Source organism: Cyrtonyx montezumae, unplaced genomic scaffold, assembly GCF_038088225.1.
Source record: "Cyrtonyx montezumae isolate F1298 unplaced genomic scaffold, pur_monq_1.0 scaffold_36, whole genome shotgun sequence".
Lineage (NCBI taxonomy): Eukaryota > Metazoa > Chordata > Aves > Galliformes > Odontophoridae > Cyrtonyx > Cyrtonyx montezumae.
In genome coordinates, this window is record NW_027072041.1 from 2,866,123 (window position 1) to 2,887,578 (window position 21,456).

The 21,456-nt window shown below is 37.1% G+C and overlaps 1 protein-coding gene across 7 annotated transcripts in view; it reads left to right on the forward strand.

The window, feature by feature from the left end:
- NFIB (nuclear factor I B) overlaps positions 1-21,186 on the forward strand; it is a 174,450-nt gene extending 153,264 nt beyond the window's left edge. For 3 of the 7 annotated variants that reach the window (XM_065745498.1, XM_065745499.1, XM_065745502.1), the window contains 2 exons: positions 4,757-4,845; positions 16,236-21,186. In XM_065745498.1, coding sequence (XP_065601570.1) covers positions 4,757-4,845; positions 16,236-16,365 — 219 coding nt within the window. In that variant the 3' untranslated portion in view covers positions 16,366-21,186. The remainder of the gene's footprint in view (positions 1-4,756; positions 4,846-16,235) is intronic. The other 4 variants (XM_065745500.1, XM_065745505.1, XR_010622727.1 and 1 more) reach the window with 3 other exon arrangements.
- Positions 21,187-21,456: the final 270 nt, after the last annotated feature.

Below are 21,456 nucleotides of genomic sequence, written 5' to 3' on the forward strand. Positions count from 1 at the left end.
TGTGTTTTCTTTCTTCACTATTTATTTCACTTTAACACACCCTGGAGCCTCAGATTCGTGACTGTTTTCAAGCAGAAAAAAAAATATATATAAATATATATATTTATATAAAATTTGATATTGAGGTCTGTGGACACAATAACTTCTGAAACTTTACTGTCATGGTAAACTTTCCTAACTAATGGCAGCCCAATTTTCAATGAACTGGTGAAGTCATTCAGTCTGGGCACTGATGAACACAATGGCACAGTTTTCACTACAGTTTGGAGTTTCTAAGTGTGGTATGCAAGATAGTTACACAGATACAACACCTATGACATCTATGACACTTGCAGTGTGCACAGTAATAAGAAACACTTCAAATCTCTAAAATGCAAAATCAGAAAGCTGCAGATAACTTTTTATTTCCTACTATGAGATTGCCCTGCTCCTTTGATAGGAAGTAGTTCCTACCAGATGTATCCTTTAGTTACTGAATTCCACAGTTCAAAGTAAGATTTTCTTCATTCTGTTCATCATGAAAACTGTAAAAATAAATGTCCACTGAAAGCAAAGTATCTGTTTTTAAAATGTTTTAGGTGAATGTTTCTTTTGCTTTCAGCAGAGAGATGTAAGAAAGAACACAAGTGGACTCTCAAACAGAACTTCTCAATAAAGCCAGGAAACAGGTTATCAACACTTAAGCTGCTCTTATTGTGTCCCTCCTCATAATTGGCTGTTTGACGTAAAACTTGGCCATGTGAACACCAGGGAGGTATGCAAATGGATAAGAGGTCAGTTTTCACATATGCTTGATGAAAAGGAAACACATTTGAAGGAAGTTTCAGCCAAAACAATGACAATATGTAAATGTTCAGCTTTATGAGCTTTTTTCAACTATCAGAAACTACAGCAGTATCTTACATTCCACTTTCCAGTATACTTCTTCATTTTCATTAGTAATCACAGAGGCTTAAAATGAATGTTAGTCTTCGATGGGCCACTCTTTCAATAGGAAATTACAAGACCTGCTTAAATAATAACCCCTAAAATTATTCAGATGGTTAAAGATTGACATATTGACTGTGGGATTATAATATATGTAGGATTTGCATACTTAAAGTGTGCAGAACTTGTACTTGGAAGGTGCCCAGTTCAGGCTGAAATGTTAGATATAGCAAGATCTGTGTATTGGCTAGAGCTCCACATCAGTTTGTCTCAAAGCGCTGGAAAATGCAAAACAAAATCATTTTCCTGATGTTTTACAAAGGACAAAGCAGGAGTGGGGAGGTAGGATGGCTTCCAGGCCAAGGGCAGATGGGAGAAGCACTTGACTCCATTGCTGCATGGGCCTGTGGCCCCTTTCCGTAACATCGCTGATGTGGTAAGGGAGTTTCACTATTTCCTGGAGAAATATTTGCAGGCTTTGTGCTCCCTGCTACTTCACAAGTGAGGGTACTTCCCAGACACTGAAGACTCCAAACACAGGGGTAAGCTTAGGCTGCAGGTTGGGTCTCCCTGTCTTCTGCAAAGCCGGGCAGCCTTTTTCTCCTCAGCATACAGATCCATGCTGTCTTTTCCTGTGGGGTTAAGTGAGAGAGAAGCAAAAAGTCATTGCTCATATTTTGTGGATAGGAGGTGTTAACTGCTGCTTGCCTGTTTGACAACAGCAAAGCTGTAGACTGAAGTGCAGGACGCTTCCAGCAGGCTTCTAGGAAGGGCTTTTGCCACGTCACAAGTGACAAAATTAAGTCATTCATTTTGCATCCATAACATATTTATGAGTAAGTTAGTCATGTTTTTCAGCATTTATTAGCTGTCTCATGAGGACTATTTCTTACGTTCTTCTCCTAAAGAATCTATGTTTTCTCAAGCAGACTGCAATTAGTTTCCTGCCTCTCCCTTTCAAATTTCCTGCTCCAAACATCTCCTAGGTGGCTTATTGCGAGTGAGAGTGAATTGCCTTCCCATCTCTAGTTAACGCAGTGGTATAGCTTTAGAAGTCACTCAATTTACACTGAGGACTGCAACTGTCCAGAAAGCTTTCAGCATGACTCTAGACAAAACATAGTGCTCAAAATACTGTACTAAAGTGCCCTGCATCCTTACAAAGCTAGGTACTTGCACCAGGCCTGTGTTCCCAGGCATTCCCAACTAGAATGTCTGGATGTCCTCCAAGGGCAGTGTTCCTGCTGTTGCTGTAAGCAGACATCTTCTTCCCTCAAATGCAGGTGGGGCTTGTTGAGGCCTTTTATGTGCTTCCAGACCTTTTACCCAGAAAGCACTCAACAGCACGTGAGGGATGCAGATGAAGAATTTTGAAAGGGATATTTCCAAATACTTCCAAATGTACATTTCTAAATCCTGGCCTGTTTCCTTAGACATCATGGTCTCCATGCAGTAGTGATTTGTGAGAGGAAATTTTATGTGAGGTTGAAAAAAAAAACATTTTCCTGGCAGGTTAGCTTTTAAAGACAACACAGCAGCTATGTTAGCTGCAGAGGAATGTGAAGCAATAGATTTTAACACAGGGAAGGTGGTTTAAAGTGAAACTGATGCCATCCTGCTTTTCATATATGCAGTTATCAGGTAGACCTGCAGTGGTTTGTGTTGACAGTACTACAGGGAGGCATAGTTGGTGCAGTGAAAAGCACTGCAGTTTATACTAACTATAGATTTGTTTCAACGTTAATCTATGTATACATGTGCATGCAATAGGTCTATAGCATACATAAAATGTATATGTTCTATAACTACCACATCAGTATTTATATATGTGTTGGTGTTGTGCTGCATATGACTGTATTTAATACGATGTATGCCAGTACTAACATTAATGACATAGATTTGAAAAGCTCTTTGTGGAGCTCTTACTGATAATTCTAATGCATTCACTGCGCATATGGAAAGTTTTCATTTAGACTGTGGGAAAAATATCACAATTTAGTGGAGGAGCTGATTTTAATAAAGTGCCATGTAAACTACTTCTTTATATCATAAACGTAGTCAGGTTCTATTGAAAACTAATTACTTGCCACATTTTTGAACTAGACCTAAGTGCATAAAATAATTTTGTAATACTAAGTGTGGGACATTAATAATTTTCTCCTTATTATCAGCCAACTATCTTCTGCTTATAGATTTCTCTTTTTATTATTTTATGAAAGAAGAAATGTATTATTTTTTAATCTTTCAGTCTTTTATTTCATCAGGAAGTTAAGTTTTTATAAAAAAGTTATAAACCTTTAAAATATCATTGTGTAATGAGTATGATGACATTCCTAAAGAGCTATAGTGAGAGTACAGCTTTTGATTATCAAGTAACCAAACCAGTGTTTTACTATATCTTCCACATTAAAATTTGGTTTACAGTACTGGTTTGTATAATGAATAAACCAAATATTTACATAGACCTTTCTTTAAATGTGTTTTATGTCTTATTCGTAGTTACTGCTAGCAAAATTTTGAATGCATATTTGCTTTTCTGTTTAATTTCATTCAGTTTAGACATGATTTTAATGGACTTTAGAAGGTCCCTTGGCGTACTTTAGATAACAAACAAGAAACAATCCATATAAAAATATCAGAGACTAACATTTCCATTTCTCAGACCTTAACAGCAGGAAACTTGTGGCTATCGGTCAGACAGGGTCACGTTTGCAATACTGTCTTGTCCTTAGCATTTGTATTTTTCAGGAAAAGTTAAAAGTAACTGTGCTCCTGTGAAAATATTGTAGTTTCTCTGCTGTAGCTTGTGCTATCTGAAGACCAAATGTGAACAGAGAAAACTGAAATTAAAATAATAACATTACATTTAATTCAGAATTCTGCATCGTATGTAACGGTACAGCAATTTATAATAAAGTATAACTATACAGGAGTTAAAATATGTTGTTTCTTTGCAAGCTAGATAAGTTCGCTTTCTTAAACTTAAAAATAAGTAATATATCTTTTCAATAAATCTGCTAACACTATGGAGCAGCTGTTAAACAAGCAGAACTACACAGGGTTGCTTGAACAGTCCGTTATGGCAGAACTGATGATTGGAGGATCTGGGAAGAATTTGCTTCAGATTACATTTAGTACATTCTTCATTTTAGGAAAAAGCAATAAAGTATTTTAAATGCTGTTATTCTGAGCCTAAAACAAGATTAGATTATTTTATCACCTCTTGATAAGTAAATCTGCTCTCAGTAACACTAAATTAATAAACTTCAATTACAAAGTACCTTTACCCTTCTTAAATAACAAGATAAGGACATACAGATTGTTTAATTTGGACAATATTTCTATAAATTGCATGTCTTCTGTTATGTTTCACAAAATGCATGCTACATGATATTGACTTCATTAGAACTTAATACACAATTTAGAGCATTGCTTAAATAAAACAGCAATTTTATTTTCTTTCTTAAAATATTTCACTATTGAATATTAACATTTCCTTTTATTTCAGCTTAGTTTGTAAGCTAATAATGCTAATTGTTATGTGCTAAACACTAGTTACTCTTTTATGCTTATTAATAGAGAAGCAAATTAAAGTAGCATTATCTTAAGCAAATCTATAGACATTTATTTTTCAGAATGAGTTATTTTTGTTTGGTTGTTTTTTTGTTTGTTTGGTTGGTTGGTTCTTTTTCTGTTTGTTTGTTTTTGTTTAATATTACTTCTTGAGAAAGTAAGGCTTTGTACAATACTATTTTGCATGCATTCATTTAAATACTAAAAACTGTAGTACTGCTCGATCCATATCTGACTGCTAGGTTTCAATTGACAGCTGAGGATTTGTGACTGGACCATGAATCAAAACGGCAGGCATTTATACCCCAGTGCCAGTGAGGATACATTGGGAATTACTTGGCAAAGGTAACATTTTAATTATTTCCACCCCTACACTGCATTAAAAAAAAAAATTACATTGAGCTATAGTATCTGTTTTACCAGGATGCCAGTGGAATATGTGATAGCGTCTGATCAAAACTTGCGTAACATTTCTCCAGTACACATTCAGGTTATCTTTAATGTAAGCTGAATCTAGGACAACTTTTATAATCACTCGAAGTGATGATGCTGTGCTATCAAATGCAAAAGGTTTATAGATTTAAGGGAATATTGATTTCAGGCTTTAACTATGGAAATTCATTTGCATAATTAAGGGACTTATTTGGGGGGACTTAGTGGTTAATAGTAAGAAAACAGTGCTCTGAGTGGTATAGACAAGCATAATAATAAATATCTGAGATGGTGGTGGTTTTGGACAATGAATATGAATAGAGATTTTTGTGACTAATCAGTTGGTTTAGATTTAGGTCACTAACATGTGCATGAAGGTAAGATATAATCTCATTTCTAAATAAAATACCAGAATAATTAGGAATGATTTCCACAAATTAAAGATTATTTTTGTATGCAAGTACAAACAAGTCCAATATCCACAGACACCAAAAAAGAAGCCTCCACCCAACCTTTCCCTTGGGGGAAAAAGGAAGGCCCCTCCCAACCATGACTTTTGGGACATTAATCAATTACTTGTTATTATTCTTTGCATCTGTTGATCTATGATGAATGATGATAATGGTAGGGATGCGTTTGTCTAAACATATGTGTAAACAAAACAATCAACAAATAATTGTGATGCATCTGCTTTTCAACTCTTTCACATGCTGAATTATCTACAGCTACCAGTGGGGGCTGTACAAATAAAGTATGCAGGTTGGGAGCCTGTGGAATGATATATTACCTACTCACTCAAGATAATTTTGAATATTTCTTAGACATTTTTGTGCATATGACAGTATAGGTCATTCTGGATATTCTGCGTGCGTATGTCAGTATGAGTGTGTATATGTAAAATCTTTATTCAAAACATTATTTCTGATACACTGCCTTATACTATGAATTTCTAGCTTTTTTTTTTTTTACTATTTTTTGAGTATCAACTTGGAATATTTGTGATAAAATTTGAGAAATTATTGCTGTTAACAAATCTGAAGTTTAAGTGCCTTAAATTATGTTGCTTTACCTCTCCTTTCTACATTTATTCTGAAATAATATTTATCTAAAAAGACAGTTGTGCAAAAGTGAAGTGTAACCATGTCTTCCGTTATACAAGGGTTGCTCTAAAAGTAATGCCTCCTATTTTATTATGTTGGTCATCAACATCAGAGGTGGATATTGGTGGTATGGCAGTAGAGGCTTGACCTTCTCACTAATATTCCATTTACATTTTGTTGCCGTATGAGAGATAGCAGCAACTGACAGAACAGTATTTGACACTGAAGTGCATATAAAGCAAAGGAGTAAATTTCTTCATGTGGAAAAAATGACACCCATTGACATCCACTGATGCTTGCTGAATGTTGATGCAGACAGTGGACGTGAGCACAGTGAGGTGGTTCATGGTGTGTTGCAGCAGTGACAACAGCATTGTGAAAGGCAAGCCATCCTGTGGGTGGCCATGTAGATTGTTATGAGCACAGCATGCAGACTCTTGTTCACTGCTGGTGAAAATACACCATGGTGGTGACTCTGTTGAAACATAGTATTTTATAGCTGAGAATTTTCTCTATGGAAGTGTTGCTGTACTCTTTGTAGCTGTTACAGTTTCCATGGAAATAAAAAGGAGGCATTAGTTTCAGAGTGACCTATGTAGATATGGCACAATGGAAAATTAGCTAATGGATTCACCTCATCTCCTCAAAGGCTGTGATTCACATTATAAATCCTGATTACAGTTTTCAGAGTACTGTCAAGAATGAATCCACTGTGCTAGTTTAGCATGAGGGGGTCATAGTGGTGGTGGTGATTTATTCTCCTTTTGCTGAGAGTATTACTTTCTCAGGACATGGACAGGCATTGGGAAATTATCTCACAAGTGCTTATATAGAAAAATGCTTGAATGGTTTAAAGCAGTCATCTTTCTTAACCCCTTTAAAGCAATGAATATTTATACCAGCTGAAGCACTGTCCTGGTAAATCTTGTTCTTTTTTTTTTTTTAATTCAGTGCCTAGCACATATGAGCCTCAGTTGTAAAGAGTAAAAAGGGGGGGGGGGGTGGTTCTAGTAATAATTCCGTAATTTGCTAACCTTTATACACAAAACTGCTTTGCAGGTAGCTTCTGGAGTTTTACTTGGCAATTTGTTCCTACCAGTGGATAAAAGTAATTCCAGATGAGCTTCATCACAGATTTTCTGATGAGCATCAATAGAGTACAGCTAATAGATTAGATTTCTTACTAGCAGAGAAAGATATGCTAGTCCAGACAGCTGAACTTTATTGAAGAAAATTGTTTGACAAATGTTTGATACCACTTGTTTAGATGGTACTCAGTCTGACCTTTTGCAGCAGGCTTCTATGGTTATTTTAAGTACACTGGTTTTCAGAAAAGACATTGACCTCAAGAAGGACAAAATGTTGGCTGAATATCAGTTGTCTTGTCTAAATGTAAATCAGGTAATGGAAGTGACCAAGCTGAAAGCTTTGTCATGGGGCATGGTTGGAGACTGACATCTTCAGATCTTAGGGAGAGCAGAAGATGAGAAAATGCCTGTTTTTATTTTTATTTTTTATTTTTATTTATTTATTTTTTTGTGCTCTTTTTGTTATTAGTAGCTGTCTATCATGTCATTTTGCCATACCTTCACAGAATCACAGAATCACAGAACTGTAGGGGATGGAAGGGACCTCTAGAGATCATGGAGTCCAACCCCCTGCCAAAGCAGCTCCCTAGCCCAGGTTGCACAGGTAGGCGTCCAGGCGGGTCTGGAACGAATCCAGAGAAGGAGACTCCACCACCTCTCTGTGCAGCTGTGCCACTGCTCCGTCACTGCACTGGGAAGAAGTTCCCATTCGTGTTTGTGCAGAACTTTCTATGCTTCAGTATGTGGCCATATCCCCTCTACCTAACCCATGAACCACTGAAAAGAATTTGTCCTCAACCCTTTGCCTTCTGCACCTTAGATATTTATAGACATGGATCAGATCCCCTCTGAGTCTTCTTTTCTCAAGGCTGAACAGAACCAGGTCACTCAGCCTTACCTTCTGAACTCTCAACATTTAGTACTTAGTGTATTTAAATTTTTAAGTACTTTTAAGATAATTTGTGTCAATTTTGCTGTACATATGTAGAAGATATTCAGATACTCCTTTTTTCATAACTACAGTTCTGTAATAATACTTCATTGGAGACAGAATATAATGGGAAAATATGAAAATCTGTAAAGATCCACTAGAAAAATGCAGTCTTAGTCACTATCTGAGAGCAAAATCACATGCAACAAGAAAACCTAAGACATGAGTGAGAGCAAGAAAAAGTGTGCATGTGTTGGGTATGAAGCTTGATAATATGAGCCTGAATCTCAGCTGATGAACAGTAATTCCTGCATGTTGAGGCTCTTTCAGAGTGTATGGAATATTAGCAGGTCTTTCACAGACTGTAAGCCAAGTTTCATCACAAACTCAGCTATTGTTAAATATTCTTTTTATTTATTTTATACAATACAGATGGCTATTATTCATATTACAATCCAATCTGTTACTTTTAAAGGCTTACTGCAATTTTAACATTATTTTTACTCTACTCAGGCAACTGTGCTAGGTTTGCATTTCCTGCTTTCAGCCTTTTATCTTGACATATGAGTACAGTACTACAACTGTTTTCGTTCATGGAGATGCTGCGGAGAGCTTTATTCTCAGAATACTGAATTTCCTTTCAGATTTAGCTATGAGGGTACTCAAATGCTCCACTTTCCAGGCAGTGATTTTCTCCCAGAATCATTCATAGCTTATGGGTAATAATGCTGATAAGTTAACCAAAAATGGAGGAAGTCGGAGGACAAATGAGAATGGGTGTGAAATGCTTTTTATCTCGTAGTATTGTCTGTGTGTTTGGAATCCAGCAAACAGCTAGAGTAACATTCAGCAGCATTACTTGGTAAACACATTTTGGTAAACATGGACACCTGTTAGAGCAGTAGTTCATGTTTGTCCCCCTCTTCCCCTTCCCTTTTCTGCCTTAGGTGATTTTTTTGGAAGAGAAATACCAATTCTCACAATGGAATTTAAGAACAAAATCACTAAAGTATTCTGACTGTAAAAAATATTCATAGAAAGAAAACTCAGTGATTTCTGTTCTTTATCAATTTAAACTGCTAATGCTAATGGTTTTGCCCAACTCTTCAATACAGAAAGATGTTCGGAACATTATGTTTCCTCTCCATCTAGGCAAACATCTTCAGAACACTTCCTACGAAATTAATTGTATTCGAGCCAGACTTGCATGCTGCCATCCCACAGGAAATGGGTCAGCAATCCATTAAGATGCCATTAGATAATCTAATTTGGAACTTAATCTCTAAATTAACCATGCTCCATACTTGAAGCATACTTGAGAGAAAGAATAAAAGTTTATGTTTGAATCGATAGGGGAGCCGAAGCGTGAAGAAGGCTGTTTGTTTTTTCTGTAGCTGTGGTCACGTCTCAAGCCGTCTGGTAACCAGGAGAAACCAGACATGATGTAATTCCAGATTGAACTTGAACTTCAGGGACTTAAAGTGGGGAAACAATGGACCATAGGAATCAATAATGTCCATTTTCCACATGATTATGTTTGGAGCTTTAAGTTAACCTTTATGGGGAAAGTAGCAAGAACTGTACTGTGATGAAAATGAATGAGAAGATCCAGAAGCAAGATGTTAAAGTAAAGAAAACAACTTCAATAATATTTTCTGAGCAGCATTTCAGATTCCAGCAGGATTAGAAAAGTTCCCGCTCTGCAGTGAACTGGTTGCCTGATCTGAGCACTCTTTGTTCACTTAGGTAGGACAAACTTAATCTTATGTTTCCTGTCAGATGATTTTTGGCAGTAGTGTAAGAAGAGGAGGAGCATATTATAGAGAATTCCCAAGTGTAAACTGTAAATTTAACCCCTTGGTTACTCCAGTTTTTTATTTCTTCATGACCTTATTCCACCTTATCTACCATTTTTTTTCTAACATTCTTTTCCTCCGTTCCTCCATCCCTCCGTCCCTCCCTCCCTCTCTCCATCCCTTTCTCCTTTTCTCCTTTTCTCCTTTTTTCTCCTTTTTCTCCTTTTCTCCTTTTTTCTCCTTTTCTCCTTTTCTCCTTTTTTTCTCCTTTTCTCCTCTTTTCTCCTTTTCTCCTTCTTTTCTCCTTCTTTCTTTTCTCCTTCTTTTCTCCTTCTATTCTCCTTTTCTCCTTCTTTACTCCATCTTCTCTCCTTTTCTCCTTCTTTTCTCCTTCTTTTCTCCTTCTTTTCTCCTTTTCCTTCCTTCCCCCCTCCCTCCCTCCCTCCCTCCCTCCCTCCCTCCCTCCCTCCCTCCCTCCCTTCCTCCCTTCCTTCCTCCCTTCCTTCCTTCCTTCCTTCCTTCCTTCCTTCCTTCCTTCCTTCCTTCCTTCCTTCCTTCCTTCCTTCCTTCCTTCCTTCCTTCCTTCCTTCCTTCCTTCCTTCCTTCCTTCCTTCCTTCCTTCCTTCCTTCCTTCCTTCCTTCCTTCCTTCCTTCCTTCCTTCCTTCCTTCCTTCCTTCCTTCCGAGTTCCTTCCTTCCGAGTTCCTTCCTTCCGAGTTCCTTCCTTCCGAGTTCCTTCCTTCCGAGTTCCTTCCTTCCTTCCGAGTTCCTTCCTTCCTTCCTTCCTTCCGAGTTCCTTCCTAGTTCCTTCCGAGTTCCTTCCTTCCGAGTTCCTTTTCCTTCCTTTTCCTCCCTCCCTCCCTCCCTCCCTCCCTCCCTCCCTCCCTCCCTCCCTCCCTCCCTCCCTCCCTCCCTCCCTCCCTCCTTTTAGGCAACCCAACAGCCTCTCTCTTAATCCAAGCCCACATTCTCCATTGTTTGGCAGTATGGGAGGTGACTTTCCTTTCAGTCATAGTATGTGTGTGCATATTTCCCATCATCCTTCAGCCCCGTCTCTGCACTTGGACACATGATACAGAATGTAGAATAACGACACACAGTTTCTCCAGGCGTTACAAGTCCTGTGGATTTTCTCTGCTCTCTCCTGGTTGTTTTTTGTTTGTTTGTTTGTTTGTTTTTTTTATGGTTTTTGAGTGTGTGTGTGTGTGTGTGTGTGTGTGTTCTCTTTTTTCAATTATTTATTTATTTGTTTTGTTATCTATTTTTGTCTATCTATTCACTATCAGAATAGAAAAAAAGGTCTGCAGGGAACTTAAAAATATATAATTGCAGCATAATTCCCTTTTCCCTCCTCTGTGCATAAATCAGTAGGTCTCTACCTTATCTGCTGCATGGGTGGTATGTACCTTGCTAAACTGTTAAATGTCTTCCTAAATTAAGATGAGATCTACTTAATATATCTCTTGAAGTAAATGCCTAGGTTGGAAGTGAAATTTGGCAGCTGTTTAACTGAAGGTACTGGTTTAGAATGGAGAATATCAAAAGTACCACATTAAATAGATGCTGAAGGGGTCATAACTTTTTTGGCAGAAACATACAAGCTGGAATATAGCCAGGGCACTAAGGTTAACACAATTACTTCTTCCAAAATTCATATCATCTTAAAAATTTTAAATAGAAAAGTTCCATGTAGTTCTGTGGATAAGCTTTTGCTCCATGCTGAGACCAAAAAGTCTTGCTTGATGACTCGTTAGTGCCATTTCTGTCAACATCAAAAGCATTCCTACCTCTTCTGCCTAAAGACTGGCCTGGCATGGTCTAGTTTACCTTATGTAAGCTAGTATGTTCATGCATAGGATAGTAAAACCACAAGAAGGAAATATTGATTTAGGTACCCTTTCCAAATGATGAACTACTCTTACAGACTTCTGAGGTTTTTTGAAAGTAGTTTAACTGGTGGGAAGTAAGAGTCCCAATATGCTTCAGATTTGCTCACGTCTGATAGGACTTATTTTTATTTCATTTAGTTAATTTTTAATGTTATTATACTCTTTATTTTATTATAACCTCAAAAATGGACTGTATATGCATAACATGCTAGTAGTCCTTTCCAGTAATATCTTCCTTGTAGTTTCTTGAAAAATCAATTATTATCTTTAAGGGGAAACCACGCCTGAAATCTTGATTGAATTAACATGTGAAAACTGTAATGGAGAATGAAGAATAGTGCAGAATTTTTCTTTGCTGTTACATTACATTTGAAAAGATAAATAAATTATATTTATGAATTGAAAGGGAATGTTGACTATATAATACATCTGAGAGTCTAGTAATGGTGAGAGAATGCTGTTTCTGCTAGTCGTAATGCTTCAGAAAAATTCTTGCAAACCATACTCTCCCAGAGGTTATCAGTCTGAATCACAGAGCAAGGATTAGACCTCCTTTATTCCAGCAATACACATGAAAGCTTTTTATCAGAAGGAGGAGGCAAGTGGACTGAGTGATATCTCATTAACTTCTACTAGGACAACTAGCTTCACCCGTGCCCTGGGTAACTGAAAGATTTTTGGCTTACCTGGCTCTTCTTTTGTGTTAGGGTGCTTAATGAACAGAGAGATGGCATTTGGTTTTGTGAAATTTAGGACTGGAAGTTTACCTGGAACATGTATAAATGGTTGAATAGCATGATAAAGAGAAAGGTATTCTCTCCATTCCCACTGTTGCCACATGTATGAGACCCAGGTAGAGTTGCTTTGAAGACAGCAGTAGCTGGTTTTGTTAGGAAGCTTTGCTATGTAGATGGTTTATGTAGTAGAAGCTAAGCTCCTTGATTCTCACAGAAATCCTTTCAGAGCAGGTTTGAGAAGAGTGATTGGAAACCTTGACTGGGGCCAACAGTTTGACTTAACTGCGCACAGAAGCACTGGGGAGTTATAAAGCAGGCGGTGGCCCGTATGTAGTTGAAAGTACAATTGAATTTACTGTAAACATTATGAGATAGATGGGATAACTGGGCATCCTAGATAGAAAACAGTATATATATGCAGCTTTGCAGATCTGTTTTCCATTTTGGCTTGTATCATAGCTGTTCTCAGAACTTTGTGTTTTGATTAGTGCTTCACTTGTGTTATTTATCTCAGTAATTTTCACTTGCGTTTCCTCCTTTGCTTGCCATATAAAGACAGGAAGATCCCCAGAGATTATAAAAGTGCAGCATGACGAGTTTGATTTCTGAAGTACAATCTAAGCTTACCAGGCCTTGGCCCTCCTTGTGCTGCAGGGAAGAGGTGGTGGGCTGGTAGGAGAGCCTGTCCTGCTCTGCCACCCTGGGGACCTGGCACAGCCTGGCAGCTGAGGCCGTACCAGGCACTTGGGTCCACCCTCAGAGCTTCCGAAACAGTTGCTCTTCCAGCCACAGCACTTGGACAAGATGCTGCTGTCCCAGCACTACAGATGCCCTCACTGTTAACTATGGTGGGCAGCAGGTGGCTCTGTGCTGGCACTTGGCCACTTGCGAATCAGAGACTTCCTGAAGTCAGATAAGATCTGCATAGTGTTAATATAGAAAGTTTATTACTCCTCAAGGATTCATAAGAAGCACTGACAAATTTACTTCATGCTGCATTTTTGATATGGTGAGATGAGGGAAGCTTAGAAGGTTTAAAGAAATATACCTATCATATTTACTAGTCATATGGCAATAACAATCCTATTAGTCACTTGTTGCAACTTATTTTTATTGAGCACTTTCTAAATAATCAAGAGTGCTTTCTCCTATGAGAGGAACTGGGTAAGAGAATTGCTACAAATAATGATTTGTTCCTTGTCAGCACTGCTTTCTTTCACCTGCTATACTCACTAGAAGGTTTTAAACTTTTAAAAGAAAGGAGAAGGAAAAAAAAGCATATATATCCAACCACTGAAGCACACTGTAATTCACTGGAAAGATAACCTGAAAGCAGTATATTCAGCCTTTGCAACAGAAATTGCTTAAATACCATACTGACATCACACAAAATTTCTATTTTTTAAGTTAATGTTCTGTTTGTTTGAAGTGGATAAACTCTGTAAATCCTCTGTAGCAGAACAGCAAAGCACTATACACTGTAAAATATGTACTCTGACAGATCCTAAGTTAACAAATCTGCTTTTTTTCTTCTCTTTATTACCAGTTCGTATCTTTACAAATCCTGTGCTTGGAAATGATTTGTGTTGTGTCTATTATTTCCTAGTTTACTCCTTAGCATCACTGGAATCCAAAGAGGAAGGAACAAGAAATGCATTGTCAAACAAATTGTAAAGGAAGATGAAGAATAAATAGAAACAATTAAACCTCTTGATTGAGGTTTAATTGTACTGAATATATTTTAGAACCATAATCTTTTCATCAAGTCATGCTGGACAAATGTTTTATGTATAAATTGGTTTAAGACTTTCCGAATATTTTAAATTTGTTGTGTGACTATGATTTTTCGGTTTCCAAAAGGGATTATTTCTTAAAGCACAGAAAATAAGATATTTTGAATAGTCAGTAGATACTTAAAAAATAAAAATCAAAAATCAAAAAAGGAAAAGTCTATAATCAAATATGTTTGATAACCTTACATTTTGAAAATAACTACAAGACTTATTTAATTACTCTGATTTTAGGGTAATCTGCAAGAATAGACTCTATGGTAAAAAAAAATCCAAAAACAAACTACTGACTATTCTTTCTAATTCAGACATTTTAGATACATGAGGATACTCATATTTCTTGTAATTCCTTGAGGAAAAAAGGAGTTCTGCTGTCTTTTGTGTTTGACCATGATGGAGACAAGCAGGTCAGGTCTGTGAAATTTCCCACCTTTTTGATGTATAAGACAGAGAACTTGAAATTAATTGCTAGGAATCAAAATAGTAAACTAGCAGGTATAGAGGTGTAGAGAACACCAAACAGAATTACATGACAGAAATTGTTTCCACTGTTTTCTGTAGAAACCACTTGAGAAACATGTCCCCTGGGTTTTATGAAATAAGTTGGCCCCTTTCTTCAGTACTCACAAAACAGCAGCTCGGAGGATCACATAAATGAGCACGTTTCTTCAGACTGGAAGTGGTGCAGAAGGTTGACCAAGGGCAGAGAAGGAAGAAAGCTTTCAGTGTCCATCTTTCATAAAACACATCAGAGGCTTTAGTCTTCAGATGTGTAATAATGAAAAATATCAGTTTAATGCCAAAGTGTGTTATCAAGTAATGCTAAGTTTGTGGAAAGAACTAGTGCAGATAAACATTTGCTACAATAAAATGTGCAGGAAGTAAATATTTGCACAATGTGTTTTTTTTTTCTACTTGTTTGGCAATTATTGCTGACATAAAGATGCAGTTTTTCTTCAGAATAAACTTGACCAGAATTTCTCAGAAGTCCCTTATTTCTGTGGTGCTAGGTACACACTTAAAGAAAAGGTGGCTCAGGATTTGTTTGCCTCAGCTGAAGCTGAATTCTGTCTTTAAGTGTTTTTGATCTTGCAGATCGTGATGGGTATGGTACCAACTAGGAGTATGCCTCTTCTGTGAACACCATTGGGACTTAAGTACCTCAGTGACATGGTGCTTTTGTCGTGGTGATTTAAGTAATGGAATTGTCTTTGGTGAAAATATTTTCTTACTCCGACTTCTGCTGAAAAATTTATGGTACCCACTGTGACACTTATCTACTGCTATTTACATGACAGAGCCCTTTGTTATGGACACTGATATTTGTGTGGGAAGAAATTGAAAATTAGAAAAATATATAGTTTTGAGTATTATAAATTTTATAGCCCAAGTTCTCTGTCCTAATGGTGACTCACATCTCACAGGCCTATCACAGAATTGGAATGATGTAGATTTCTCGTTTGAAAAAGAGTAGGAAATTGCACAGGAAACTTAAGCACTGAACCTTATTTTGTTTTCTTGAAGTGAGAAATCTTGTAGACTGTAATAAATTTCAATAGCTCTTAAATAACAGAAGTGTCATATAGTGTAACATATGTGGTTTAGTGGTGTCTGGTCCATATATGCCTCTAGAATTATCATAAATAAGCAGGGTAATTTGTGTATATCAGCAGTAATGCTGCTTCAAATTGAGAGAAACACAGTTTTTTTAGTTCAAATAAATCATACTTCTGCAAAGAAAACTGTAAAGTTGCATCTCAAGTAATATTCACTTTTTATTTTACATAGTGATATTCATACTCTATATTGGTTTAACCCTAAATCAAATTCTCCGTGTTCTAATTTTTGCAAAATGCCTAATTTGTGTTTCTTCTTCTTCTTTTTTTTTTTTTCTCTCTCTCTTTCTCTCTCTCTCTCTCTCTCTCTCTCTCTCTCTCTCTCTCTCTCCTTGTCTCTTTCCCCCTTTTCAACAGTCCTGGTACCTGGGCTAGCTTGGTTCCTTTTCAAGTGTCAAACAGGACACCAATCCTGCCAACGAATGTCCCAAATTATGGTTTGAACATAATTGGAGAGCCTTTCCTTCAAGCAGAAACAAGCAACTGAGGGAAAAAAATAAAGAAAAATTAGGAGAAAGAAAAAGGAAGGAAGACAGGATGAGAGAAGAAACTGAAGAACGAAGAAAAAATAGACCAGCAATTGCAGCACTTACAATCACTAATTCCCTTATGGTAGAAACTGAAATGACATACAAAGGGTCGATGATATTTCACTGATGGGTAGAACGCAGCTCCTGCTAAGTAGCCTTTGTTATATGAAGTCCACTGGGAAATAGATGTTCTGTCTCTGACAATATATTTTAACTGACTTTCTAGATGCCTTAATACTTGCATGATAAGCTAGTTTTATTGGTTTAGTATTCTTGTTGTTTACGCATGGGATCACTATTCCTGGTTATCTCACAAAACAAAGGCTAGGCAGCAGCAGCAGATTTGCAGGAGGACAAGGGCTGTAAGCCAGCCATTTTCTCAACACTCTGATTTCTAAATGTTAAAAAAAAAAAAAAAAAAAAAAAAAAAAAAAGCTCTGTAGCCTTTAGTTATCAGTATGGATTTATTAAACTTTGGCCCTTGACTCAGCCTTTTCTAGTGTGTTACCCAGCTTGAAATTTTCAGTCAGAATGAACACACATGCTCTATGTAAGAAATGCCTCTATGTAGGTAAAAGTGTTATCCTTTCATGCAACAGTAAGAAGAAAAGGAAAAAAAAAAACCACAAACTTTTTACCCACTAAAGAAACACTTAGAGAGGCAAGTGCAATTTAAAAGTCATATCAAAGGGGTCATCATTTTAAGTCCTTCAGCCCTTGGACTCTAAATTGAGGGGATTCAAAAAGGAATTAAAAATTACTTTGAACGAATTTATTTTTCCCCTCAGTTTTTGAGGGCATTAAAAGGCATTACATCAAGACAAATCATGTCCTTGAGAAAAATAAATCAGTGAAAACACAGCACTTATGTTGGTTTAGCTGCTGCCTCCACAAAGGGGTAGAATTTATTTATTTAAAGTTACTGGTTGCATCAAGAACCCATAGGGTTTATATTTTTCTGTATAATCTGCTTCATAGAGACAAAGAGATAGGCAAATCCATGCCAAAAGGGCAAAGCTTACTGTTTACAAACTGGTAATACCAGGATGGGGATAAGATTTATTTAAATAATGCACTCTCTAAGTCTAATTACAGGGTGCTGAAAACTTGCATGGTGCTTTCAGAAGTTAGCCTTGTACAACAGATTTCACATATTGACAGAAATATTATGTGCATGGGCAGACATTTTGCCTCTATGTCTCTTAAAAAATAATTAATTAGAATACTCTTTCCAGTAATCCTGATTTGCACGAAAATATAATGTCCACATTACGTGCCTTGCCTTGAAATCTAAAAAAGTTTTAAAAAAAAAAAAACACAAAAAAATACAAAAAAATCCACAAAAACAACAACAAAAAAATGACATCACTACACTTGTTTTGCTGCATTTATTATCATTTAAACCTTTACCATTTTTATGACAAAATATTTTGTACTCCAGATGGGAAAAAAGTGTGACATCATGGATTTTTTAGACAGTTATATCTTTATCTCACATTTATAAAGCATATCATGGCTGTGTATAATTGCCGCTTAAGAATTGTAATCAACCAGCAATATTTTCAGTATTTTGGTGTTTTTTCTATTAACCTTTCATGTTTTTCATCTTCCAATTAATATTGGGGGGAGGGGATTCAAATTTATACGAATTATGCAATACCAAGTTTTGCCTATGTAGGTAGTGCTTTTAGCTGTATTGGTTATTATAGGTAAGTACACAGATTTAAAAGAAAAAAAATGTATGCTTTTTTTTTTTTTTTTTTTTTTTTAATTGACCAAAGTGGGTACTGCTATTTTTGCAGTGTGATGAGGTCCTTTTATGTACTGAGAGATGGACGGGGATTTTTTTTTATACATATATATATATTCTGGGGTGGGTGGGGATGATTTTTAACACTTTACAGTGTAGCTGTGAAGCAGTGCACCCTTAGCCAGGCAAGGGCTGCAAAGCGACTGTTCTGCCTACTGTGACAAACTTTCAAATCGGTTCCCTCTTTTAACTTTCCACCTGGGGTGCAAGCTGAAATCATTTCTGGATTTAAAAAATAAATAATGAATTCTGTTGGAGGCAGACTTGACTTGAGGAAATTGTTTTGCTTCAAATTTCTTCAGAGAGAGAGAGAAAAGAGAGAAAGAGAGTGGTAGAAACAGAGGAGAGAGAGGCAGACGGAGAGGTATGTCAAGACCCACAATGAGATGAAGCCTTCCCACTCTGGAACATATACTACACCTGAAAGTGTTTGTGTTAGAAAAGTTTTTGACTTAGAAAGGTGCTTGCTTTGTCTAGGAGATGCACACAGAGGGCCAAATCTTTGCTGGCTTCAGTTGACACTAAAAGCTAAAATCTTGCAGAGGATTTGCCTCCTTTAGTCTGCATGGCTGTTAAATATTTCTTTTCCCCTAAAACAAAACTATTTTTGGAAGTTTGTCAACTCACAGCATCTGAGTTCCAATCTTCAGTCTGCTCAGACCGTGTCAGAGGTTTGCAAAGTCTTCTCATACAGCAGCTCAGATGGAGTGCTCTGGGCTGTAGCAGAAAAGGAGCTTCAGAATGGGTGAAATTAAACTATGGTGTAAACAAAAGTGCTTTTCCAGTAAAATCAGACCTTATAGATTAGAAGTGAGCCTGTGTTGGAGATGCTTCGTATCTACAGCTTAGTGCAGAGAGAACATCTTCAGGTGCGAGCAAAGGAGGGAAAAGACTCAAAATGGGGTATCCTTTCAGCCCTCTGTGAATGTCTCTTCATTTCAAAGGTTTTCCCTCTATGGAGCAGCTCCAGAGTACAATTCCAACACAGGTGCTGGCATACTGACATTGGTCACTTCTCACCTTGGCCTGCATGTGGCTGCTGTGAGGCTGTGGTGGTGGCACATCCCATGTGTCTCTGGAGCAGGCAGAATCTGGACAGATACTGAGGCAGAAGCTGTAGAAAAGCAGATCCTTATCTATATCTAAACAGAAAAAGAAAGGAAAAAAGATGAAAAAAAAAGCCAATTTCAAAGTTATGTTTCTCTTTTCCTGAGCCCCATGGTAAGTGACTTCATTTCCTGAGCACATTGCTGTTAAGACTAACTGATACATGGGGGACCCACCCAGACCATATCTCAGGCTCTGACCTGGTGAAATAAACGATGTTATTGCCTTTTCTGCTGGGCTGTGATATCAAGTGGTCAGGGGACGCGGGCATCTGCTGGGCACTGTCTGTGCTGGGTGTCCACTAAGGTTTTAAATGCATGCCAGGATGAAACCAAAATGTGCATGACTGCCAAAAGGACAAGTATCCCTGAGGGAAGATGGATGGCTTTATGTGAGCTTTTCTGTTATCTCTGACTTCTATGAAAAAAAAAAAAAAGAGCTTGCAGATGCGATATTTTTAAAAGCATACTCCTTCCACGTGAATGAATTTGTTTTGTTTAGAAGCTGTGGGTTTTTTCACACGTGCCTCTCTGATAGAAAAGTCTGGTTGGAAGAAAACAAACTTTTCATTTATGGGTTTATTTTTGTTGTTGTTTTTTAAGCTCAGCAGTCAAAAGATTAAGATAACATTGAGAACTCAAATCCAGTCTATGGCCTCCTCCTTCACCAGGAAGTGTATTCTGACTAAATCAAGCCACCCCGTTCTATGTGCACTGTTCTGCCTTTATTAAGTTGCTTTGCAGCCCTGGCCTCATGGCTGTGCCACTGAAGTGTGTTCCCCCTGGAGTGACATGAACGTTTGAGGCTTGACTATGGAAAAAAAAGGCAGTGAAGGAGACTGTACATAAAGACATGGCAAAAATATTAATTATAGCAATATAGTTGTGGGGTGATGTTCAGGTGGGCAGCTCCATTGAAAATATGTGAATGGATTTGTGAAGCTGCAAGTAGCGAGAAGAAAGGAGGATCTTCTGAATGAACCGCCTACCTTGTAGACAGTAATTTGTACACTGTATAGTTTTGTTAAGATTTTTTTTTTTTAATTAAAATACCCTTGTTTGTAAAGCTAACTTTTTAACAATTATAATGGAAATATATGGCATTTCCATTTTTAAAGTAAGCAAGAATATTCCTTGTTTGGAAACTGGACTTGGGTTAAAACTCTCCAGTTTCTTAATTTATGTGTTAAAAAAAATAAAAAATCTGTCCATGTTAGCAGTTATTTCACAGATTCCTGTGCTTGAAAAGCATAGGTTACTAATCCTTTAAAAATGTAAATGGAGAAAAGTTATATTTTATGAAGGTTATTTTGTTGTATTTAGTATTGGAAAAGTTGGTTTTCAGAGCATTTCAAAATGTTGGAAGCACCACTGTCTTTTTATTAGTATATATGGCCTTTAGCAAAAGTTTTTGTGATTGTTACATGATGGTATTTAAGATTAGGTTCACAGAGCAATTCAGGATAGGCAGAGAATAAAAACAGTACTTATGTCTCACATAGCTGTGTCCTCAGGGAGCAGAGTTTTGGATTTGCAACTTGTAGCTTCATAAGGACTTAATGAAAGAGATTGCACAAGGACATACTCAGCTGTGACACCAGGGTGTGTTCTGTACCTAAATCTAAATTATATTTACTGTGTGAGGTTATGAAGGCTGCAGAAAGTTATCCCATGTTCAGTGTACAGTATTCACTTTTAATGAAACAACTCTTTAATGTTGCTGGCAGTAAGGTCCCAAGCATGACATCCAAAATAGTTTATACGATCTTGTCAAGGTCTTTTGTTAACATTAACCAGTTGCAATGCTCCTGGACTTTTTTATTGGGTTTCTATAGAAAACTAAAAACAAAACAAAACAAAACCTTTAAAACAAAAAAGAAAAAAAAAAGATGTAAAATTGTACACAGGCTAAGAAAGTGAAGCAGGAAATAGCTCAGAATTGAATGTTCAGCTCCACACTGAAGGAGCTGAAAACTGTCTCTCTCTTATTTGCACTTTCTGCTAGTTCCCCGATTAGTTCCCCGATTTTTTTCTAATTCCTCAAAATTGTGTGGGTGTGGTGGAGCACTGCAGTTGGAGGATAACACGGACCACTGATTTTGCCCTTTAACCCTGCACAATGACCTTTGCAT